We start from the raw sequence: 26,820 nt of genomic DNA on the forward strand, positions 1-26,820 counted from the left end.
CGCGTGCAAAAAGTCTTCATAATTATTAAATTAAAAAAAAAAAAAAATTTCTCATCACCCTTGGTTTTTTGTTTACTCAATTTCCAATAAAAAGACATTTAATTTTTTTATTTTTTTATCATAGCCATGTCATAATTAACTACATCAATTATCAAAGTGTTTTTTTAAAAATAATCATGTCATTATGTCAATTTTTTATATTAAAATAATTATTGTTAAACAATTGAGCCACCTTTTTTTTTTTTATAATTTATTTTATCTATTTTTGGTCGACTAATTAGTTGACAACTTGAAGATAATTGCAATCGATTAGTCCGCAAATTAACCGAGTCATTTAACATTTTTTCCATTATCTCCAACCAAATTTGGTGGTAACGTGGGCTTGTCGTTGTTTGTGTATTTTTTTTTTTTTTTTTTAAATTTCTAATAACGATAATTGGATATTATTTATTACCTTGAGGATAATAATACATAAAAAAAAAAAAAAAAAAATTAATGAAATCTAAACTTGTATCTTGTCTACATCAAGTGTATTATTTTTTTAATTTTAATAGGTGAGATGTAGGAAGAATGTGTTAATAAAAATTTGAAAAAAAAAACGAGGTAATAATTTTTTTGAAATACAGTAGATGCCTTTGGAGTGAAATAATTGTGAAATGCCTGAAGATATAAATACAGAGGTTCAGCATCGCACGCTCGTTTGCACCCGATAACGATCAACTGCGGAGATCGATCAAAATACTAATCGATCGCTTTGATCATAGATTATCAAAAGCAACTTTAATATTAACTGGATATATGTGTATTACAAAATAATATATGCAAGTTTATCTTGTTAAAAATTATCCTCACCGTTGTCCGTTATACACACACACGTCATAGACTTGTATAATTTTATTTTAAATATATAAAAAAATTATTTTACAAATATTCCATCAATTGCAATGAGAGCAGTTATTGTTTTTTCAATGGAAAAAAATGTAAATTAATAAAAAAATTTATTAAATGCCTGGACAGTGATCGTGAATAATTGGTTTATCAAAATAAACCGATAAAAAAAAGTCAAAAGTATATGTGAGTTACTTTATACGCTTTCTAGATTTGCAAATTTATATACAAAAGAATAATATCTGTATCAAACGATCTGTATATAAATATAAAAAATAAATTTTTTATTTCCGTATCTTTTTCGATATAAAGCCGCCAAAATTTACTTTCATTTTTTTTTATTTAAAATATATATTATTCCTCTAATTATTACCTGTATTTTCGTTGGAAAAAAAATTTTATTAATTAAATTTATCAATGCTCTAATTGATCATCAAAAAACAAAAAAAATTTCGAAAGTATTTTGACATTTTCTATAATTATTAAATTATAATTTAATTAATTTTTAATTATCAATTAATATTTTTTATTTAAAAAAAAATTTAAATTTATTTAAATGATTTTTTATAAATATTAATGTTCTTTTTTTCATTTCGAAATATAAATTTTCTTTTTTCGCTTGAAAAAATTTTTATTAATTATTATTTTTAATTTATTTTAATGATTTATTATTATTTTTATAAATAATAAATTGTTTTTTCTATTTTTTTCTAATTTTTTTTTTTGGAAAATAAATTTTCTTTTATTAATGAAATTACTGATTTGAGTGACATGAAAGTGTGTATAAAGACAGGTGGAAGATGATGAATGAATGAGCTTGACCGAGGGCCTTGAAAATGCACGGTCATTGAGTTTATACCGCAAGTCGACCTCTTATAGTCTTATTGCAAGCACGCGGACCAATAAACCATAAAAATTATAACAATAAAAAAAAATTTTAATTTATTTTTTATATATATAATTTAATTTTTTTCTCAATCGAAAAACATCTCGACTCATCAAGACGACTCATCAATAAAAATATCGATATCATTGTTATTTTTTTACCGTACAATTATACAATTATATTTTCTATTTAATCTATTTTATTTAACATTAGTTTATTCTACTTTTTCATTACACAAAGACCATTAAAAATCAACCGTAAAAATTAAGAGCCAGAGAAGAATTTAAAAAAACTTCCAAAGTCCCAAATGATGGATAAATGATTTTAAAATAATTACAGACTTGGTTGTTACAAAAAAAAAAAAAAAAAGAAATGGGATATATTAAATAACGGATATGTAGGATTTAAATTTCGTCAAATAATGACAAAAAAATTGTAAAGTTCCGGTGATCAACCATAAAGAATTTAAAGTAAAAAAAAAAATTAATTTTCAGGGTGATTTTTTTCCTGTAATGTTTAAATAAAAAAAAAATAAAATTATAAATTTAAAAATAAAATAATTAAACTAATTAAAGGCGCCTAATTTATTTTTCATTTTTATAATAATTATTTTTCATTCAAGATTAAATTAAATTGTAATTTACCAAGCGTAAATAAAAATAATATGATGATATCATATTTAAAACCCGGAAGAAGTAATTTATATTTATATATTTATTTTGATCCACACTGATAACTAAATATAATTAGCTAAATATAAATCTGCATTTTTTAGAATTTTTTTTTCATATAATTTTACCTTTTTTTTCCATAGCCAATATTGTCAAGCTCAATGTGTCTGTATGCAGCGTAAGTTGCCATGTTGTCTGACCACAAATTGATTTTATCCCTAGCTTACTCAAACCAACCCTCAAAAAAATATTTCCAAGTAAAAAAAAACCCTTTTTTTACTCAAATTTATTAACACTTGATTCTAGCTTTAATTTAAATAATTTTTAATAAATTTTTAACACTATTTTTCAACAATGTAAAAAAACAAAAACAAAAATCAAAGAAAAAAAAAAACAAAAAAAAAATTCAAATAAAGCTCTAAAAACACTCTTTCACTATATTTAATAATTTTTTTTTTCTAAATTATAATATTATGTTTATCTTTAATTAAAATTTATTATTTTTAAATCAGTTTAATGCACAACGCGAACAGATGAGAGACTGCCAGTCGCATCGGAAAACCAGGCTGTATATAACGCCACTGGTAACGTTGCTCGTCCCTGCCTCTTTTCCCTTTATTTTTCCCCCCTCTTGTTACGCCCCCCTGACTCTTTATACAAGTATCCCTCACACTTATACTTATGTGTACTATATATACATACTTTTATACTATTTTTCCCTCTGTACAATTTTATACATGTCTTTCTTCTTTTTTGTTTTTTCGTTTTTTCTATTCCCCACTTATTTTTTATTTTTTTTTTACACCTCCCCTCGTTTTTCCCCAACCCCCCGCCAATCTTCTATCAACTGACTCAACTAACTACACCACCCAACCACCCACTGGCCCTTCTTGCGCTGTGAAAACTATATTTTCCGCGCCCTCGCGTCTTTTCTCAGATCAGCACTGCCATCTATATTTAATCCAACAATCTTTAATCCATCCCTCACATCATGATAACATATATTTTTGTTTTTTTTTTTTTTTCATCATGATAATCATCATGCTCGTTAGCCTAATCAATTTATCTTTAATAAATTTGAAATTTATTTTTCATTTTTTTTTTTTTTTTTTGGGTATTGTCTTTTATCAAAGGTGAAATTTAATTATTTTTTTTTGCAATGTGATTATTATTTTTTATTATATTTTTATTGATAGATTAAAAAAAATTGTATGAGTTTTCTGATGATATTGAATGTTGGCCACGCTCATGAACTTGAAAGTTGAATCGATTCAATATAGAGATTTTGTCCAGGCTCAGATATTTCATCTGCATGCAGTATAAAATTTTTATATCATAACTCGGGCGCATGTCTATTAAACAGTGTTGATGTAGGTCAAAAAAATTTGTGCCAAAATGAAATTTGTGTAATATGACATAAGCCTCAAGGGATGATATTTATAAGCTGATGAAAAAAGCCCATTACAAAACAAAATAAATTATTGTTTGATTATAAGACAGGTGTTATTGTTTGATAAAGATTATTAAAGAAAATAAATATTAAATTAAATAATCGATAATGTAATTCAAACAAGAGAAAAAAAAAAAAAAAAGGTTGATGTTAGAATTCAAATAGCATGATCTTTAGCGATATAAATTTAACAATTGACTGCACCTATATACAAGGGTGGCCAGAGAATCATGAAACGAAACGAGCTAGACGATAGAAAATAAAAAAGACAAATGTTAAAGAAAAAAAAAAAAAGGTTAAATAAAAAAGAAAGAGTCAATCGAAGAAGCCATAGCCCATATCACATTGCTTGTTGGTTGACCAAGCGAGCTTCCTGCTATCCAGGATCAATTACAAATCAAGGATTGCCCACGAGTCAACCAGAAAAAAAAATTCTTTTTTCAAATGATATTTTAAAAATTAATAGAAAGTAGAAATAAAAATGATATATATATATACAATGAAAGTATATTAAAATAATTAATCACAGTAAAAATTATTACTCAAGACAGGTAAAAAAATTAAACAGAAAAATGATGGACATATGTCAAAAAAATAATCATTTGTTTTGATAATTTTTAAGTCATTTACATTCTATAAATATAAACAGAATAACTGTCATATTATTTTTACAATCTTTAAAATAGTAAGCATGACAAAAATAATTTAAAACAAAGATAAATAAAATAAAATAAGAAAGAACAAGTTACTTAAAATATATCATGGTATATTTTAGATATATGTTCAAGAGAAAATCTAACATTAGAAACACGACATTACAAAAAAATAATACAACTAAGAAAGCAATGGTTTTTTTATTATAAATAGTTAATTTAGTAAGTCGTAATTTGTGACTACAAACTTTAGATGACTTTTGTTAAAAATTTTTATGATTATTTTATACATGCAAATCCTTTTAACCTGATTGTTGAATTATTATCGATCAAATAAAACGATAAAATATATATTATTTTATATGATAAAATGAATTTTTTTATTTTGAATTTTTAGATATTTTTTTAATATTTATAGTCATTATTATCAGTAGGTAAATGAAGATAATTCAAGTAGCTATTTAAATAATATTAAAACTTGGAATTACTTGGAATTTTTAATTGACAATTAGCTGGTAATTTAAATAAATTAATTAAAATGTAAAATACAAAAAAATCAATTGCAATTTAATTAATTTTGGAACACTAAAATAATAGATAAATAATTGCAAATTACCATAAAAATTGTATGAAATTTATAAAAATTTTGGAGCAATAAAATAAAGTAAAATAATAAAATGACATTTTTTTTTTGTAATTAAGAATAAATAATTATTGTGTTTACAAAAAAAAGCCCTACCCAATGTTGTTGTAAAAATTATTTTCAATGAGGTATATAATTACGAGCTCATAAATTTAAAAATTCAAGAAAAAAAAATATACAACTTTTAATAAAATTTTTATTCTAATATATGAAAAAAAAAAAATATATTCATTGATCCTTGAAGAACATGAGTTAAAATAAAAAAAGGATAAATATTTTTTTTGTATTTATTTAAACATGGACCTTGAGGGCATTTTAAAAATATTAATCACCAATATAAAGCAGGTAGAATATTGAAGTGAGTAACCACAAGACTATACAATTCAAACCAGAAATCAGTGATGCATGTACACTTTGAGATCAGTTGCATTAATGAACATGAAGTAAAAAAAATTAATCATGAAATTTTTTATTTAAATGAAAAAACCAATAAATATATTAGGCACCACAGGCAGATCAATTTGATCAAAGTGTTGTGTTTACGACTTTGATTCCATCTGTTTGCCTCAAGGCATTATCATCATACAAATGATTAATTTATTTTTTTCATCATAAAATATGTATTTATACTTAAATATCATGCTTGTTAAATATTTTTTAATATGTATTTTATTGGCTTCTGTTTGCTAAATATATCAAATGATAGCCTGTAAAACAAAATAATAAAAAAAAAAATAAAAACAACAACCACTTCCTTCTTTGAATAAAAATATGTTTGTATTTTTAAGATAAAAATATTTCAACTAAAAATACCAAGTGTTGTTTTGACAAGTCTGATAATCAATCAGTTTTTTTTTTAGACATTTTTTTATCAAGATGAGTGGAAAAGTTTGTGGTGAAAAAAAAGATAATTTGATGTTAGTTAAAAAAAAAGGGGCGAAGCTGCTCTTCTGAAACAGGAAGAAATGGATCAATGAGCAGCCTTGAATCGTAGAAATATTAAATACAATGGAATCGTCGATGCAATTACATCCGGTTATGTCTTATTTTTATATATTAAAATTGTCTCTCACGATGATGGGAAATCAAAAATACATATATTAAAATTATTTGCATCACTCCAAGAAGCAAAACAAAATTAAAAAATTAAGCCCTGCCTTTAAATTGATAATAAAAAATGGGCAAAGCTTGTCAATAAAACTGTCAACAATAATTCTCATTAAAAACAATTATAGAAATAATAAATTGTCATTAAAAAAAAAGATTTAAATCAATATTCAAATGAGAGAAATATAAAAATATTTAAATTTTATTTTAAAAATATATAAATTTCATTTTAAAAATATATAAATTTCATTTTAAAAATATTTTCATGTAAATTAAAAATAGCAAAAGTAGTGACCTGATATTGAAGTACTATTATAAATTTTTTTTTTTTTTGCAAATTGCGCAGATATTTAGAGTATGTACTTGGTTGAGAGAAGATCGATATTTGCGACATTGCGGGACCGCAGTATGTCGACAAGATGTTTGAAAGAAAAAATATATATGTACTTAAATATTGAAAAAAAAAAAAATCAAGTAATAAATAAATATAATTTTAACAGTAAAATACAAAATACAAGTATCAATTTTAGCTTAGAAAGCTTCTGAGAATAATTTTATTGGTATAAAGACAGATGGTATAACACAATCCTGAAATTCAACTTGTGGCAAGATGTAATTTCATATGTCTTGTTGATTCACCTATCATCATACAATGTTATAAAATTATCTATAAAGTTTTTAAAAATATATTTTTACATTCAAGGGTATACACAACATGATGACTTTGAATAAATTGATCTTAATAAATTCACAAGAGAGTGATTGAAGTTTTGATCGATCGAAAAAAAATAAAAAATTAACATATAATCTTAAATGTTATGGACAGATATAAAAAAAAAAAATTATAATATCGACAGATTAAAAATAGAATAAAAATTTTGAGCTACATAAATAATTTGAAACGATTTAAAAAAAAAGGATTATTGTTGAATTTCGACTTGTCATTGATGATTGAAATAAAAGAAAAAAATTAAAGATTTAATAAAATAGTGTAGATTTATTTATCGTGTTGCTATTGGCCCACCCATTGTGAATTAGAGAATAGAAAGTTATCGTGAAACGAAGAAAAGGTGAAAATAATCGTCTCGATTTATTGTTGCTATTTGCTATTAAATAAAAAAAAACAATTGATTTATCTTTGGGGAGATCTTCACTGATTCAAATAAAAAAACTACAAAAAAAAATACTGTGATTTTTTATTGCAGCAAGTTTTTTAAATGATTTTTTTTTCAATCAATTAGTCAAATTTTTTATTATGATTTTTAATTAAGGGAAATTATGGTAATTAAGAGATTAATTTAGAAAATATTTAGAAGAAAATTAGGCAATATTAGACATTATTTTAGTCATTGAAAAAAAAATTTTAAATATTATTTGTTTGACTTTTAGTGGATTGAAATTTTCAAGAATTTTGTTTTCATTTTTATTCACATCGATAAATTTAATTTGAAGTTTAAATAAAAAAATAAATTATCTACAATCAAATGTATTTGATATGCTTTTTTAAAAAATAAAAAAAGATCACTAGGGTCAACTAATACACTCTTCTCTTGAGTAATCAAGAATGACAAAAAAAAAAAGAAAAAACTTTTTTTGTATTTTTTTTCTAACACAGTCTAATGTTACCTTTCTTTGAATAAAAAAAATTAGATATTATCTGTTAGATATTACTCAACTTTTCTATTATGTTTATAGATAAAAAAAATATATTTTTTTTTTGATAATAACAAAAAATAAAATTATCAAATAGTGTGAGATTTAAATCGTGACTTGGTGAAATTTCTACCTTTAAAAAATCGTCTATTGGTTCTATTGATTTACAAAAAAAAAAAAAAAAATAACTAACCAATTGCGTGTCTATGATTATTAAAAAAAATAACCTAAATAAATTTTTATTTGATTATTGTAATTAGCACAATAATTAAATAATTTTTGACCAGTTAAAATTGAATAAAAATCTTAATTTCATTTTTTTTTTTCAATCGCTATATATATTTATAAAAAAAAAAAAATATTAATAATATTATTAGATATAATTTGAGTTGTTTATTTTATTCATAATATTATATTGCAAATATTTTAATCCATTGATATAATCATTAATTGAAATACTCAAATGTCAGGTGATTTTTTTTTTTCACTATTCTTTAAACACCTGCAGGCTGCATCAACACTTGCGTGCAGTAAAATTATTCAAATGTTATTAAAATAAATTCACGCTTGTATTTATATCAGCAAATATATATTAAATAATTATTTTTAAATTTTTATAAAAGTAATTTTTTTCGCTCAGTTTAGTCCAGGAAATAACAGCCAATTAAATTTGATTTCGTTGACGCTTTTGTGCTCTTTTTATCTCTTATTTTTTTCCGTTAAAAAAAAATTTAAAATAACAATATAAATAACAACATAAACTTACACAAAAATTTTATAAATAAATATAATTTTTTACCTGAAGATAAAAAAATAAAACAAAAAAAATCATCATGTATTTTTCGGGAACATGAGAGAAATCATAATTATTTTTTTATCATCGTTATAGATATATAATTTTTTTTATGAATGACATACCGAAATAATAAATTTTTTTTTTATCGGATTAAAATCAAGGTATTATAACGGTTTGTCCGGAAATCATGAATGAGATTGGGACAAATTTGTCGAGGCTAAAATACACAGTCTATTTTTTTTTTTGAATATTTAATTTTTGTTTAATTTTTATTATAATATTATGTGTGTTTGTGTGATGGTACTTTCAATTAAATTAACGGTATGCATTGAGGTATACTTGTCATGACTCTAATAAATTGCATGACACTAAAAATGACTTTTTAAAAGGTCAAGAATAATATCTATAAAATATTTGATTACCACTTGGCTCTTCAATCATAAAAAAAAATATATGTCAGATTAATTTGCAATATATAAATAAACAAAGTGTGAATAATATTTATTTTTTTAAATAAATTTATATTACTGTCTGATATATTAGATTGGTCATCATCATCATCAGTGTATGTAAAATATACAAGAGCTTGTTCATTGCACTGATCGAGGCCCACACATAAACTATAAATTATTTTATTTTTTTTTTTCAAGTATTTTTTTCATTGCCATATGGCATGAAGTACCAGCACAAACGATAGATACTTTGTATTGATTAAGTAGAATAGCTGTATACAGCTACAAATTAAAATAAATAAATATAAACAGACGTTATTAATTATCTGATTGGTGTATCGATCTTTTAACACACTTGATAGTTAAAACAGTAGAAATTGATGATTTTTTTTTATTTTAATTTATCTTTTGATATAATAGAAAGAAAAAAAAATTATGTATGTATAATTAGGTCGATTGGAAAATGGTAAAAGTATTATAAAATTAAAATATTTATAAATTTAATTTAATGAAATCGTCTTTAAACACGATTTCTATGGAATGACGAGGCGTAAATTCATTCGAGCACGACACCTTTCTTATACATGATAAAAATTTAAAATTTATTTTATATTTTTGCAATGTATTTTTTTGCTGTAAATTTGATTAATTATTTAATGCTTCAATGATTTATTTTATTAAATTTTTTGTTGGTTTAATATTACCACAAAATTTCTATGTAGAAAAAAAAATTTCTATGTAGAAAAAAAAATTTTTTTAGATCATTTTTTACTATTTAATATTGCGGCTAGATAAATTGTAGATTGAGAAAAAAATTAAAAGATATATTTCAAGTTAGAATTTACAAGATTAAAAATAAAATGTTAAATTTATATATTTATTTTTTTAATTTGTAGAGTATTTTATTTATTTATTTATTTTTTTGTACTAGTTTTTGAAAGGAAGGTATTGAAAGAGGCTGTGATATAGTTGAATTGAATATTTAGATGGTAAATGTTGGGAAGGATGTGCAGGTAATCCAGGTTTTATGTTGTTGGGCTATACAGAATATAAGGCTTTACGTGTTTTTTAAGATATTATCTGTAACAGTGACTCAGATTGGGATGGATGTCTTCCAGGTGGAAGTCGATCTAGCGGATAATAATTTTTTTTTTTTTTTATTAAACCATTCACGGATATACCAAGTACAAATTTAAAGTCAATTCTTTTTGTAGACGACTGATCGAATAAAATCAATAAATACTAGAAGCATAATTTCATGGAATTTTCGTTTAGAAATATTTTTTTTTACCAATGATAACTTGTGGCAAAAAATACCAAATTTTTAAAAAATTAAAAATTGAAAAAAAAAATAAAAATAATAAAAATTAAATTTTAAAATTTATAAGATAGATAGATTTGAGTGTTGTTTAAATATTAGAACAATAATTTCATGAAAATTATGTTTAGAAATTTTTTTTTTTACGAAATATAACCGGCAGCGAAAAGAGAGCCTCGAGTTTTATAAATCACAGAAAATGTAAGACTAAAAAAAAATCATAAATAATTGAAATAAAATTTTTAAACTTTTAAAATAATTAAATTACGATGTTGTTTATCTATTAAAAGCATAATTTTATGAAAATTTCGTTTAGAAATAATTTTTTTTCCACCAAAAACATGAAAAAAGTACCAAATTTTCGAAATTTTCATTCAACATTCGGTTAAATAAATAAATTTAAATAAAAATAAATAAAATTATGTTTAAAACGATAAAATTTATGGCATTATGCCAGACAAGTATTCCGGAAATAGGCAGTGTCTATCTTGCGAGTATTTAATGTCTACTTTTGTATAATTACAAAAATTTTCTGAGTTGTATCCTTTGACTATTCGCGTTGTCGTGCATTGCACTTGTGATTGTTGGAACGTGGCCCTCTCCTCGTTACAGTCACTGAATTTACACGTAATTTTTAAACTTCTATATTCTAACTATAAAAACCAAGATGAACATTAACAAACTCAAGATGAAAAACACACGAGAATAGAAACACCAGAGATAACAAAAAAAAAAAAACAAAAAATTTATCATATACTTGATATAAAAATAAATAAATTCACGATATATATATTTTTCACAAATTAAATAATCATATATAATTTTTTCAAATATTATTCAAATTTATTCATGTACCATCATCAAACGTGATGATAAAAAATCATGCTACCAGTTATAATATAATTGAAAAAAAAAAAATAAGAAAATTATGCAATGATAGTGATCATATTAGCAGCAAGTTACGCTCTATTAAATAGACATTAAAAAAATAATGTTAAATCAACATTAAAAAATAAAACTAAAGCTAAAAACATTTCCCGTCATCATCATGTACACCACTGATTATTTTTTTAACAAAATAAAATCCGACATTCCTTTAAACACGATAAAATATATATTTAATAATTTTTTATTTTTAAAATTGGCACAATTTTTGCTCTTCAATATTCAATAATTCAAGTTCAATGTAAAAATAATAATTTTTTATTTATTTTAATCTTTAGTTATCCAACAGTAGTTGTATTTATAAATTTTTTTTTTAATTTTATTTGTCAGTGTTGCACTTGAGCGTGAAATGAAATTTCTTGTTCATCACGAAGCAAAAAAACCCTTTTTTTTCTTTTTTAAATAAATCAAGAAGATTATTTTATATAAATTTTTTTTTTCATGGTTTTTGTGTGAAATTATCTACGCTTTTCTAAACTCATCAAATTTTATTATTATAAATTTTTGGTATCATCATAGACGAAGATCAAAGCCATCACGTTTTAAAGTATTTTACTCGTTTACTCGTACCCCCCAAGATGATATCACATAAATAAATTATAAAATTAAAAAAAAAAAAATATGTATATATAAAGTACCGAGATAGATAAAAGTATAAATAGATATTTTTTTTTTTTTCGCTAGACAATTGCAAACACAAAGATATAAACTTCCTCAATTCGTATTTTAAACCGGATAATCGTTGTTGCACCTATGGGGTCAACGTAACGATATATTTAAATCATGTCAGTACTCAGTTATAGACTTTTGCTATTTTCTGTTGATTTTTTTTTTTTTTTTTTTGTCTTTTTTATATTTAACATCTTTGTGTGTATATGTGGATGACAGCAGAATTATTTATCGGTTAAAAGTTAAATGCTAAGAAGTTAGAAATTGTAGAAAATTTTTAAACTTAACATTTAAACGTTTAAAAGTTGTTCATGATGATAATCGATAAATATAATTATTTTTATTTACTTGATTTTTGTTTCAATAGAATATAACATCCATTATTATTTTCTATTTTCATATATTATTGATGATGGTATATACTGATTGACTTACCTAAAACAGATTAAAAAAATCATAAAAATTAATATTTTTATTTTATTTTTTTACAGATAAAATAATAATAATAAAAAAATATTTATAAATTATTTTATTATTTAGATTATAAATTGTTATTAAAAGAGAAATTTTTTTTCATATTTTTATCAATATTTTAATGTTAAAACAAATGTTTCTAATTTTCTAAAAATGATATCTCTTAGTGTATTTGAATTTCAAGTTACTAATTAAATTTTTGTGTTAAAATTATGAAAAAAAAAAAAAAAAAAGAAATTTACAGTTAATATTTCAGTGTATATATCAATTTGTATTTATATTTATTTATATATAAGAATTAAAATTAGTGCAACTTGGTCATAACTGCGTGAAAAAAAAATGAAAAAAAAAATAGTCACGAAAACGAATAGAAGAAAAAGTTGATTTTTAGCATATGCTTGACACATCAATGGACGTTTTAAAAATAAATATAAATAAAAAATAATATAAAGATTGAAGAAAGGATTCATTGAGAAAAATAAAAATGCAACTTGACATAATGTTCAAGCACAGTTACGAGTCTCAACCGAAGAAATTGATGATTTTTCGAGTCGTGTTACATGTCTAGTTAAATATATTTATCTTCATAAAATAATCTCAGTTTGTTTTGATAGATCTGAGTACCAAAAAAACAAACTAAATCAATGAATAAAATTATTTAAATTAATTTAAAAATACAGCCAATGATACAAATGACTTTCGAAATCTTAAAACAACTATTTTAAACCGTCGAAAAAAAACCCTTAAATTTTACCAAAAATTTTTTTGTAAAATTCATTCATTAATGTAATTAAATTATTTAAAAAAAAAATATAATTTTTTTTTTAATTGCAATTTAAATGAGAAAAAAATAAATGAAATTCACAATGCGTTACGTATCTAATTAGAACGAGCATCCTCATCATCTTGTGGGTCCTCAAGACATCATTAAGATTTCATATCACAATTGTTTTGGATTAAAAACAATAGAGTCAAAACAAGACATAATACGCCTCGTCGAACATCATCACCAGCATCAACCCAAAACCCACCAAAGTTAATATACATATTTTTTTTTTTTGATTAATTATTTTATCTACATGTTCATCAATAATTTCAGATAGAAAAAAGAGTTTAAATAAAAATAAAAAAAAACATTTTGTTGTGTTTGTTCATAGACCAGGAAAATATCTTAATCAATTTTTGTTTTTTTATTTTGACATGTGTATTTGGGTGAAAGCATACAATTATTTTATTTTCTCGCTATGAATTTTTATGTAAAAGAAACAGTAAATTTGTCAGTGAGTATATAAAAAATGCTATTTTTTTTTTTTTTTGAATAGAAAAATTGTGTATGCACACCGAAGCATGATTCCTGTCTAGCAACATCTTGAAAATATATTTTTTAAACTTCAGGTTGTGTGTATGTTCATTAAGAATTTTATCATACCACAAAAGTTGGACATTTAAATTTTTATTTTTTTATTAAACACGATAAATAAGATAGAATATATTTTTTTTTTATATTTTTTATTGAAATTTAAGGCTTGTAAATTATTGTAGAAAAAATAAAAATATCAAACAATTATTTCGACAAGATATCAGTTTATATTTGCAACAAGTTTTTGTTAATTTTTCAATTATTAATTAACTAGAAGATTGTTAAAATATTTATAATTTTCCAACAAAGAAAATTCATATTAATTTTAAATAATTAATAATAAAAATAATAGCTGATTCGTTGGAAAGAGAGTGAGTGTCGAGAGGGAAGTTGTTGCAAATCAAATAGAATTAATTTTAATGAATTAATAAAAATACTTGGCATAAAGAAAAATAAACATCAGACAGCTTAATTTTCATGTCAATTGGTACTTGCATAGTTTCATAATTGTAACACAAGAAAAAAATAAAAAAAAAGCGAATTGAAAAGATAAACAAAAATTTAAAGATAAATAAATAAAATTGTTAAAGAATGAGAACAACAAGTGGATCCACTTTGTCTCATTTAATACTTGAATATTTGTCTATTTGTTACAATTATTACTATCATCAGACTAAATAAATGATTAAAATTCTTTGAAATTTTGTCACAGTTTTTTTTTTTGAGGGTATTTCCTGGTTAGTATATAAATTATTTACGCTTTCATTGGCTGTTTGCATGTTTAAAAAAATTAAACAAGTCATTTTATTTATTCACAACCCTTATCATGTTTCTATTTTTCGAAAAGAAAAATAAGCTTTTTTGTATTTAAATAATTACCAAGTATAATGTCATGTTTTTCATCAAGCCAAATTATATTTTATTTTATAATAATTTATTGTTAAATGAATATATAATTATTATTGATATTTTTGATAAAAAAAATACCCCAATTATTGTTATCTTCAAGTTGTTATTTAATTATTTTTATTGGTAATATTTATTTTTTATTTTATTTATTAAATTATTCCTTATTTATTTGCTGGATCTTTTTTTTTTTTTGCTATACTAATGGGAAGTTATTGTACCATGTAAAGAAGTTTTTGGCAAATTAATTTTAACTTTTTTTAAGCTACTATATGAAGATACGTGATTTGTGTAGGCGATTGAGATTCAAGTCTCGTTATTATTATCGAAAAGAAAGTACTCGATTCGTCGAGTCACTGGGTGCAGCCAAATATACATGTTATAAATAATATATAACATGCATTTATCCAAAAAACTTTTACACAAAAGAAACCTAAAAAAAAATATTAAATTTTATAAAAATTATTTTTATCAGCAAGTGAAATTTATAATTTTTAAAATAGTATTTTTATTTATCCCTGGATTAATCAGAGAAAATAAAATTTAAAAAAATATTTTTTTTCTTTCTTATATATAAAGAAATAACATTTGTTTTATTTTCATTTCTACTGAGCTTTTTTTCGCATTAAATAACAAAATTAAATTGTATAATTTGTCATGATTTTTGATTAACAGCATGTAATTATTTTAACTAGCTCACAATAATATATAACCAAATTAAAATAAGATTGATATTAATTTCTGATGTATTTTTGAGTAGTCATACAGTTGTCAAAAATAAATAAAAAATTTAACGTCTAAAATCATGCGGTAAATCAAAAATTATTAACCACATATTTTCTCATTACTTGCACAGTTAAAACGGGGTGTGGTGTATTAAAAAAAAATCATTATACCTAAAATTAAATAGACCCTCTTTTTATTTATCAAAAAAACCGAATAAAAATTGAAGAAAATAAATACCAAAATTATATTTTCTTATATAATTATTTCATGTTTTTTTGATACTAGAAAAAATAAAATTTCCATGGTTTTTTTTTCGTTTAAAAAATTGTGAAATATAAAAATGAATAATTTACTCTTTAAATATTCAAATTTTATCGAATGTATATTAGCCAACAAATCACAGTAAACGGTAATTTAAATATTCCATGCAATGAGCTTTTTTTTATACTCTTTTTTTGCACTCGGTCATTAACTTTAGAAAACTACTTTTTGGTATCGCTAAACAGCATGCAGAGTCATATAAAATAAAATATATTATCAAGTAAAAGGCATAGTCATTGAAAATAAATTTGTTGCATTCCACTTTTGATTATAAATAAATCATAAAAATATTTTAACTTAAAATTACAACCTATTATTTACGATAGATCACGAATGAAAAATAAAAATTATTATTATTCTTATCAAGTGTTAAATAAATAAAGTATTAAACTGGTAGTCAATGGATAAATTGTGTATTATTTTAAGCTTGCATGTGGTCATACATGAAATAATATAATAAAACGATTAAATAGATAAATAAAAATATCATAAAATTATTATGAAAAATAAGTGGTAAACAGGGAGCAACAAAGATCCAAGTAGCGATCGATCGATCATGATTAACAGACGATCAATTTAATAAATTTTTTTTTTTTTTATAATGAAAATCTGAAAGTCTATCAGTCGAATCATACTGTCGCATTTTTTTTTTTATTTTTTCTTGTTTAAACAAAATTAAATAAATAAAAAAAAATAAATTAAACTTGATGCAAAGATGAGACTTGGTGCTTAAATAACAAGCAAAATTTAAAATAATTAAAATTTAATTTTCTAGCTTTGTATTTAAATTTTAAATAATAATTTAATGATATTTTTAATTATCAAGGTATTTAAAATAAGGAATGTCTGCTGTTGTAGAAAATAAAAGGAAAAAATTTATTTATAAATTAAAATGTCTTGTTTAACTTGGCATTCACCTTCAAATTATCACCATATATATATTTGATACAATAATCATGACAATAATTCGGCCTTCTTTCTATCCCGATTAATAACTACAATCATTGTCATGAAATAAAACCGGATCTAAAAAAAACATATTCACTTTAAAATATGTAAAAAAAATTAAAACAAATTTCTTTGTTTCTTTTTTTTCAAACGAAAATAATTAAAAATAATTATACATCATTTCTTTTTTATAAACTCAACATTCTTGCTATCGAAAAATTTGTTAATTTCATTTATTTCATTTATTTCTTTATCAGGAAAAAAGTTTTTCTACAGACATGATAACAGCAAGTAAATTTACAAAAATCATGTCATAAACGCATAAAATTGTCTACATCGATTTTACTCAAACATGGCTTCTAAAATTCGCGTGTTGGATTTTATACATAACTCTCTTTTCTCTTTACTTCTTCATTCTTCACTCAATATATATATCAACATGAAAATTGTAACTATGCACTCTTGTTGAGGTCATTAAACTCATTTCACGAAAAGTCGAAAACTCACATTGGCGTCAATGTCTCTCTACACCATTCTATATTTATAAATCCATATAAATAAATAAATAATTTAAACAATAAATATTAAAATCAATATATTATTTATAAATTAAAAAAAATAAATTATTTAAATAATAAATATTAAATTTAATTTAATGTATTATTTATAAATTTAAAAAAATAATTAAATCAAAAATATTTTGAGGCTTTTGTCATGATTATTATGAAAGAAAAATAATTAAAATTTATAAAAAATATTGTGTGTAATTTTATGATGCAAATATGGAGAAAAAAAATACATAGTGGGATAAATTTTTTGTATGACCTAGTAAGGAAATTTTTCAGTGAATGTGTCCTTACAATTTATGAATCATGTTAAATTATGATTATGGATTTTTCATTTTATTTTTTCTTCATTCAATTTTCGAAATAAACCATTACTATTTAATTTTTTTTGTTCTTAAATATTGAAATATCATTATAAATATTTAAAAAATATATTTTTTGTTTTTTAAAATATTGTTAGACAGTTAACAGCAGCAAAACGAGATAACCTGTTTAACCCTTTTAACCTGAATTGAATTAACAAGACGTTGTTGCTTCCGGCACGCGAGGATGATTTTTCTTGTCACGATAAAATGCACTAGATGCCACTGATATTTCTCTAAATAAAATTCATCAAACCTATTATATTTTCAAACAAAAAAATATCCATCTAACTCGCTCATTCTCCTCCAATTAAAAATAAACAAAACGAAAAAAAAGTCTTTAAAATAAAGAAAATATTTTATACATTTTCATTTTTTTTTTTACATAAGTAAATAATAAAATTAGTAATTTACCTCGTTTTATATCTCAGTGTATCATCCTGTCCAGCCCACATTTTCTCAGCTTATTTTTTTCACAAATAATTCCAAAGTATTCAACAAAAAAATAACAAAAAAGAGCAAAAAACAGCTGTGATTTTTTTCTATCAGTTTGTAGCGAAAAAAAAAATATAATAATAATAATGATTCACGATTCTCTGGGTACTATTTATTTGCTTATTTTATTTGTTTCACCAATACACGCGATCAGGTCAAAAGGGGATTTTTTAAAAACTTGATATTTGCTCATGTAATTTTAGCACATGGTCTAGATGATGATGAAGATGAAGATGATTAATTGTATAAACTTTCAGATACTATTTTAAAATAATTGATATATTTTGTTTATTTAATACACAAGAGACAATTTAAAACAAGCAACTGGTGTGGTTGGTGGGTGATGTAGCAACTGAGGTGTCCAAGAAATCGTTTCTCTCATGGATTTTGTCGCGTGGTACATAAACGAGTCACCAATGTCTCATTACAAATACAAGTATTATACAAATAAGTATCAACTTTTAATGTATGTATATATGATTTAATGGTTTTTTATATTTTTTTTTTTTTTATTATTTTAAATATGCATGTATGCAGGGAGAACCGAACATGGGTGGCAAACATGTTGTCTTGACTTTCTTATGCATTACAAAAAAAATAAATAAAAAACCTTCATCTGTAAATGAATTATTCAAGGTGATGGAAAAAAATTTTTTGTATAAATTTTTCTTAATATTTAACTTGATATTTGATAGTTAAAAAAATTATTTATTAATTAAGATATTATTTTTTTTTTTAGAAGATAAAAAAATTTCTATACAAAGAAAATTCCATGTTATTATTATAGAAAAAAAATTTTTTAAATTGTTTCTATTGTTTGTGAATACAAGGTTTTTTTTTATTTTATTTTTTAATATTTATTTATATAATTTTCCTTTAGTAATGGATTTAGTTTTGAAAAATTTATTAACCGAGACTAGAATGTATAACGGTATGAACTTTAAAGAGATAAAAGAATTTAATAATGAAAAAAAAAAGTTTGATATTTAAAAGAATAATACAACTATTTGAAGATGATTATTGAATGAAAAAAAAATTGTAAAAAAAGCTTTCTCAAATATAATTTAAGATAAAATAAATAAATAATTTGCGTAGGTTTTGTTTCATGGTGTGTTTTTACACATGTTAAATTAAATCCACATATATATTATGGAAAAAAAAAAATATATGTGGGTGTTGGCAGACGGGAAATGGAAATCGAATCTGTTATCTTCCACCAGGAGTTTTGTCATCGACAATCAAACATTCGATCTTCATATTAAATATATTTTTTGCAACAATAAATTATGATTTAAATCTCAAAAATTAATATTGTTCAGTTCAAAGCTTCAAATTAATTTAATAGAAAAAAATTTTATTAAAAAAATTCACAAGGCAGTAGAGGAAATGAACCTTCTTTTTTTATTCATGAAAAAATTACTATTAGAGGGCAAAATTTAAAAGAGAAAAAAAAAGGATATAATATATTAAATAAAGGGCTTTCGCAGAATTGTTGTATGCTTTATGATTTCATAGAGAGAATTGTTGAAAACAAAAAATGAAAGGGTTAAGATAAAAATGTAGTAAGTTAGAAATAAAAAAATTTTAACAACAAAGAAACATTGAAAGGTAATGATAACAATAAAACAAGACTGGTTAACGCCCAAGACTTTGCCTCAAGCACAACTCCCACATTGTGTTGTATAAAAATCACCTTTTGATTTTTATTTTTTTTGACTCTCAGGCTCTCGTTATACTCTCTCTCAGGTTCGTCATACTATTCCGACAACAAAAGCACCTCACATCATCATCATCATCATCATCATTTGCACTTTACTTAAAATGTTTTTTATTATTATTTAAAAATCCCGGAAACTATTTTATTTAGATTTTTTTATATTCTAGAGTTGATACTTGATGACCAACAGAAATACGAGGTCAACCACTTTTCATTTTATTGGAAAATCAAGGAAAAATTTTATTTATAAATTAATTTATTTTCCTAAATAGCTCAAGAGTGTTTTTTAAATTTTTTTTTCCAAAGGGAAGTTAGTCTAGACAAGTCAACAATGAGTCACGTATATGTGCACTAAATTGTGTATAAAATTTAATTTTTTTTTTCCCTTTTTTTTGTCTGTTAATTTTACGCTTGAAACATTAGTAAATTAAATTTTTCAAATATTTACTTTTAGTCACTGGATAAATGCAATAAGTCAATATTAATTTTGTTTTTTTTTTTTTTTTTCATTATACAAAGTCAAGAAAGTCTAGTCCAATTATTAAAAATAACTTGAATAAAAATATGTAAAATATAAAGCAAATATTTGCAGGTGAATGAGCTGTTAAATTTTATAAATTTATATTGTTGAATTTTAAATTTCATTGATGAAACAAGATAAAAAAGAAAATTAATTTTCACAAGATTCATTAACAATTTATCATTTGATTTTTATGTAATAAGCTATTTATATTGTGTTGAAATTTTTTTTTAATTTGTTTAAATCTTATCAATGTAGAGTTTACTGATGTAAAAAATATTGAAAAGATATTTAAAAGATATTAATGAAAATAAAGCAAATTAACTTCACGTAGGGCTGAGCCAGTTTGACAGTAGCCCGAACAACATTATTTTCTCACACATAAAACGAACTAAAAAATCATTCAACCGAATCATTACCATGGAAGTCATATAACCAGTATACCGTTAATGGTACACAATAAATCTCAAAAAATATATATGCAACTATATTTATCCGTAAATTAAAAAACCAATAAAAATAAAGAAAATTAATCATAAATTTCTAGTCTTTACCTGATGCCTCATGATAATATCAAAAATAAAATATTTATATTTAAAAAAAAAACCATCTAAAAATATCTACACGTAAATAAAAATCTCATTAATTAATTTTAATCAAAATTAATCATCTTTAAAGCACAGTACAATAATTAATTCAAAAAAATTCGAAAAAAAAAAAAAATTTCAATTTTATTTTTCTCATTAAAATAATAATTTATATTTAATGCAATAATAATAATAATGTATTATTAGTTAATTGTTGTAAATAATTGTTATTATTAAATAGAAATTTTAAATTTTTAATACAGGCAACGCATTCTGTTGGTAGATCGTTGAATCACCAAGCAAATTTACAAAGCCAACCGCGAAAATATAAAAGATAATAAAAAAAATATATATTTATGAAATTTATACACATTCAACAACAAATAAAACCTCCCTAGGTGAATAATCCAATAAAAAAAAAAAAAAAGAAAAAATTGCCTTCTGTCGCCGGTTATTTGCTAACACGACTTTATGTCGCGACGAAAATATCGATTTTCCCTATTCTCTCAGAAAAACAACAAAAAAAAAATATATATAATGGCAAAAAAAAGTACAAAAGGACATGTATTAACCCCCTAACCACCCCTATAAATATGTCTCATGTCCGGTCATGTGAATCAACCCCTAATCATGTCCTTCCAACTGGACAATTATTTTTTTTTTTTCTCTCAATAAAAAAATTTGCCATGTTAATTATATATTTACAAATTTTTAGTTTTTTATTTCTGCTTATTTTAATTAACAATTTAAGATAATATACGTATCTTATAATAAATAAATAAATAGATAACGTAAAATCAAGACACAAGGCCAAGTGCAAATATTTTAAAAATAAAATTCTATTTTTATAAAAATATATACGAAAGTTCGTTCAACCGATCATCATCATGATAAAAATAAAATTAAAAAATCATTAATTAATATATTGTTATTATTATTTAACAATAAAATAAATTTATAAATATTTTTTTATGTGTTTAAAAAAAAAACAAATTGGAAATTCATTTTTTTCTTTTTTTTCTGTTAGTTTTGTTTTTCTACTCTCTCTCCCTTTCTCTCTCTCGCAAAATAATTGAATTAATTTTTTTTACTTATTATATATTCTAAATATATTTATTAATAAATATATAATTATTATTATTATATTTTTATCGTCAGAAACCACAGGCGTGTGCTTGCCTGTTGCTAACCAAAACCGATTATTACTTTGCAATCAAGACAGCTGCGTCAGGCGAGGACACAATATATCCCTTGAATGACTCACCATCAAACAGACAAAAATATACTAAAATACTAAATAATAATCAGCATTATGCCTTTTTTTTATTTGCCGAATTTTTTTATCAAACAATGTGCATATTGCACCTGTCTTTGACACGCCAACAGAATTTTTCAAATGAGAATTTATAAAATTTTTAAGACATATTTTAGGTGATTCAACTTCTTATGACTCATCAACATCATCATATAGTCAATAAATCATGTAAATTAATGTGACAAATAACAGATAAAATACATCAATCAAAATGACAACAAAAATTTATTAATAATAATATTATTTAACTTGCAAATTTTTTCCTTCCTTCAATATTTTATAAAAGAAATTTGAATATTTCACAGGACAACGCCCCTTAAAAAAAAGGGCAGTTAAATTATCCAATAAAATAAAAAAAAAACTCAATTAATTTCAAGAAAAAAGCTCAATTAATATTACAAAAAAAAAAACAATTAATAAACCAATTTTTTTCCAATAAAAATAAATTAAATTTGTTTTTTTTTTTTTAAAAAAAACGAGAAAGTTTTATTGAAAATTGAATGATTTGTTGAATGATTTGATGATTAATATTGTTGAAAATAATTTAGTCAGATGAATTGAGATAAAATGTGGAATTTAAAATGAGGGAAAGTACCATCATAATAAAAATCATTGAAGCATGTTAACGTATACATTGTGAAGCAACAAAAAAAAATCCAGATTTTTTTTTTAAAATTGAACGAGGCAAATGTATCCTGGAGGATATATTATGTACAAACATGTATGCACTGTACATATTCAAGTGAAAAAAAATAAAAAACACATGATACAGAGGATGAGATATATCTACTTGTATCCGGTTAAAACTTATATGCGCAGCGTGTAAATCCATGAATGGATGTTTAATATTTTAAAAAAAAAATAATTGACTTTTTTTTTATTTTGCGCATTCAATAGTCGTTTGCCAAGACAAAGAGCCATTATGAAAATATAATATTGACACCAAAAAACTATTGCCAATAAAAAAATCTTGGCAATAAAAAAAAACGCTTAATTTTCGGAGCCGGCATCAATTTTTTAGCTTGTTTACAAGATCAAACGTCATTATAACCTAAATTGCCAAAAAAAATTCAACAAATTGTTTTTTTTTTCCCCATTGGTTTTTGTTTTTAATAAAATATTTTTGTCAATTTTAAATTCAAAATCAACTAAAAATACTCCAATAAATATCAATGATTATTTAAAAATAGCAAAATAATGTTTATATTATTAATTTGACGTAAATTATTCAAATATTATTGACAAAAAAAAAAGTCTTGACTTACTTGCTTGAATTGCGGTCAGCATTTAATCCCTGGAATGTTCCTGTTGAAGTCATCTTGATTGATTTCTTGATTGTTTATTAATTTGACAAGAGAAGATAATATTTTTGTTGTTAATTGAGATTATTTTTTTAATAATTAAATAAGATGTCACACAGAACAGAAGGTTAACCGTTGTCTACGAGAGCACACGACAAACACAACGAGTCTTCTAACTTTTTGGAGTATTTTACACACACATATAATCAAATACCGTTTGAAACAATATCATTGGTTAATATCGATGCTTGGGTTTTGTGACGTCACATTATTGGTTGAAAAATATTATTTCCAAAAAATAATGCTTTATTGTTTTATAAAATATTTAAAATTCAATTTGACAGATTAATCAATCTAATAAATCGACTGCTCTTATTTTTTTTTTTTTTACAATGATTATTTGTTTAATTAATAATTTGTTTTATTTAAAAAAAAAAAAAAACAATATGGCGAATTTATTGATATTCTGGAAGGGGTCGCTACTGTTGACTGCTGTTGACAGCTAAGAAATAACAAAGAACGCCATCTGTGATTTAACATGGATAATGTTTATAAATAATAAATAAATAAATAAAATAATATTTAAACAATGAAGTTAATAATTAAGTAATTAGTTTTTAATTATTATTATATATTGATAAGGCTTTTTTTATTTTGTATACTGATAATAATTGTGTTGGTATTTTTAGGTTATAATTTTGGAGTTAAATAGATCTTTCTGTCATCGAAAAAGATAAACATAAACATAACATCAAGGACATGAAGACTAGGCACCAGGACACTCATATGGCCTGAGATCAAATTATTGTTATGAAATTGATAAAGATTAAATAAGACAAACAATGGCTGGATATTTAAAAGACATTAATGGATCAATTCGTTTTGATGAAAATCCTGATAACTCTGATGTAAGCTAATTGGATTGTTTATTGGATTATTAAATTATATTAATATGATTTATTTATAGGTAACAATATTGAGAAGAAAATTACAGGCAAAGACAGATGCATTGATGGTGCTGAGTCAAGAATTTGATCAATGTAGAACACAACGTGATCAATTTAAATTAATGGCTGAACAAATACAAGAAAGATTTTGGTACTTTAAAAAACAAGCAAATGATTCAAGAAACACCAGGTGAATATAATAACGAATTAGTTAATTTTTTGATTAAATAAATGTAATGTTTTTTTGTTTTTTTGTTGAAGAAAATTAACTCTTGATGATGATTTTCGTACAATGGATCTTTTAACTGAAGCTAGAGAACAAAATAAATGTCTACGTCTTCAAGTTGAAACATTGAGACAAAAATTAGGTGATGTACAAGGTGATATTAAAGTATTACGTACAAGTAATAATTTAAATTTAGATCAAAATGAATCACAACTTGCTCCAGCAGTACATGAAAGAGAAGAACTTATTGAACAATTAGAAAATTTAAATATAAAATATACACAATTAAAACAAGATATAAAAGTACTTGTTGATGAAAAACTTGAATTAGAAACAGAAAGAGATGCATTTAAATGTAAAGCACATCGTTTAAATCATGAATTATCAAAAGCATTAAATGCAACACAGCCAATTGATTTAGATTCACTCATCAATGAGAATAGATATTTACAAGAAATAATTGAACAGTTGACTGAAGAAAAAGAAATAGCAAGACAATCATTATCAAAGTACAAAGTAAGATTATTTATTTGTTGATGATTATTATTTAAATTTAATAATGAATATATTTATTATTTAAAGGGTATGCTGGATAGTAAAAAAATTAAAGGAACAATTAAACTTGGTGGTACAGCTGGTACAGCTGGGAAAGTAATGACACTAAAACAAGGTATTAATTATTGTTCAATTGTTTTTTTTTTTTGCAATAATAAAGAAAAATTTATTTGCTTTTAAAGTTGAACAATTACTTGGACAAGAAGTTAATATATCTGCTCAAAAATCAACAGCTGCATTGGCTGATCTTAGAAGTCTTTGTTCAGCTCTTCTTGAGTCACTCAATGACAAAACATTAGCCTTGGTGCATCAAAAAAAAGCCAACAAGTTAGTTAATTATTATTTAATGTAATCACGAGTTGATTTATTGATTTATTTTTATTTGTTTTAAAGAATTTTAGCAGCAAGAATTTGTGAATTAAACAAGACAACGCCATCACCAACATCAAAATTATTGGAAGGATATACTGGCTCTAATGTTGATGACAGTAAGTTATATTAAATCATTGAAAATTTGTAACTATTTTAATTGTGATTATTTAAATTTTAGTTGAAGAAGAATTTATACGAAAAACACTTGAAGATAATTTAACACAACGTGAGGATCAATACATGATGAATGTCAAATCATCTTCATCATGTTCAGAAAATCCAACACCAACAAAAACACAATTACCACAAAATTTGGAAGATCTTGTTCAAAAAGCACTATTAAATCTTGAAGAAAATGAAAAATTAACTTCCTAAAAATAAATTGATTTGTTTATACATCTATCAAGTATTTATATGCATCAAAAGGGTCTTGATGTCATTGATAAATCCAATACCAAAGATTAAAAAAAAAAGTCATAATTATAATTTAGTTTAATCAATTTTTTAATTTAGAAAAAAACCGTTATTTGTATATCTAATTTGACAGTTAAATTTTTTGGCATTTAACACGTGGTTTAATTGAGCATTGTAATAAAGTTTAAATTTACAAAGCCAACCGCGAAAATATAAAAGATAATAAAAAAAAATATATATTTATGAAATTTATACACATTCAACAACAAATGTCCGGTCATGTGAATCAATCCCTAATCATGTCCTTCCAACTGGACAATTATTTTTTTTTTTTTCTCTCAATAAAAAAATTTGCCATGTTAATTATATATTTACAAATTTTTAGTTTTTTATTTCTGCTTTTTTTAATTAACAATTTAAGATAATATACGTATCTCTAATAATAAATAAATAAATAGATAACGTAAAATCAAGACACAAGGCCAAGTGCAAATATTTTAAAAATGAAATTCTATTTTTATAAAAATATATACGAAAGTTCGTTCTAATTTGACACGTAAATTTTTTGGCATTTAAC

General features: G+C 23.0%; 2 protein-coding genes across 8 annotated transcripts in view; one reads left to right on the forward strand and one right to left on the reverse strand.

Moving 5' to 3' along the window:
- Nucleotides 1-24,177, reverse strand: part of LOC122854320 (microtubule-associated protein Jupiter) — a 31,073-nt gene extending 6,896 nt beyond the window's left edge. For 2 of the 6 annotated variants that reach the window (XM_044154843.1, XM_044154840.1), the window contains exon 1: nucleotides 2,574-3,023. In XM_044154843.1, the coding sequence (XP_044010778.1) occupies nucleotides 2,574-2,635 (62 nt within the window). In that variant the 5' untranslated portion in view covers nucleotides 2,636-3,023. Of the gene's footprint in view, nucleotides 1-2,573; nucleotides 3,024-18,208; nucleotides 18,645-23,693 lie in introns of those variants that run through there. The other 4 variants (XM_044154842.1, XM_044154841.1, XM_044154844.1 and 1 more) reach the window with 4 other exon arrangements.
- A 25-nt stretch (nucleotides 24,178-24,202) lies between these two features.
- On the forward strand, nucleotides 24,203-26,533 carry LOC122854318 (coiled-coil domain-containing protein 149). 2 transcript variants are annotated; one of them, XM_044154837.1, is made up of 8 exons: nucleotides 24,203-24,335; nucleotides 24,419-24,637; nucleotides 24,697-24,866; nucleotides 24,938-25,418; nucleotides 25,485-25,572; nucleotides 25,640-25,784; nucleotides 25,851-25,945; nucleotides 26,008-26,533. In XM_044154837.1, the coding sequence occupies exons 2-8, from the start codon at nucleotides 24,572-24,574 to the stop codon at nucleotides 26,202-26,204; spliced, it is 1,242 nt and encodes a 413-aa protein (XP_044010772.1). In that variant the 5' UTR covers nucleotides 24,203-24,335; nucleotides 24,419-24,571; the 3' UTR covers nucleotides 26,205-26,533. The 2 variants fall into 2 exon arrangements, with proteins under 2 accessions (XP_044010772.1, XP_044010773.1); XM_044154838.1 differs by lacking the exon at nucleotides 24,203-24,335 and having other exon boundaries at nucleotides 24,383-24,637.
- Nucleotides 26,534-26,820: the final 287 nt, after the last annotated feature.

The sequence above is a fragment of the Aphidius gifuensis genome, linkage group LG4 (assembly GCF_014905175.1).
Source record: "Aphidius gifuensis isolate YNYX2018 linkage group LG4, ASM1490517v1, whole genome shotgun sequence".
In the NCBI taxonomy this organism is placed as follows: domain Eukaryota; kingdom Metazoa; phylum Arthropoda; class Insecta; order Hymenoptera; family Braconidae; genus Aphidius; species Aphidius gifuensis.

Bases quoted from the DNA above. Each gene is read 5' to 3' on its own strand.
- LOC122854318 (XM_044154837.1), top strand. From the start codon at position 24,572: ATGGCTGGATATTTAAAAGACATTAATGGATCAATTCGTTTTGATGAA. The intron at 24,638-24,696 runs GTAAGCTAATTG...ATTTATTTATAG, and splicing joins AAAATCCTGATAACTCTGAT to GTAACAATATTGAGAAGAAA. The intron at 25,946-26,007 runs GTAAGTTATATT...TTTAAATTTTAG, and splicing joins TGGCTCTAATGTTGATGACA to TTGAAGAAGAATTTATACGA.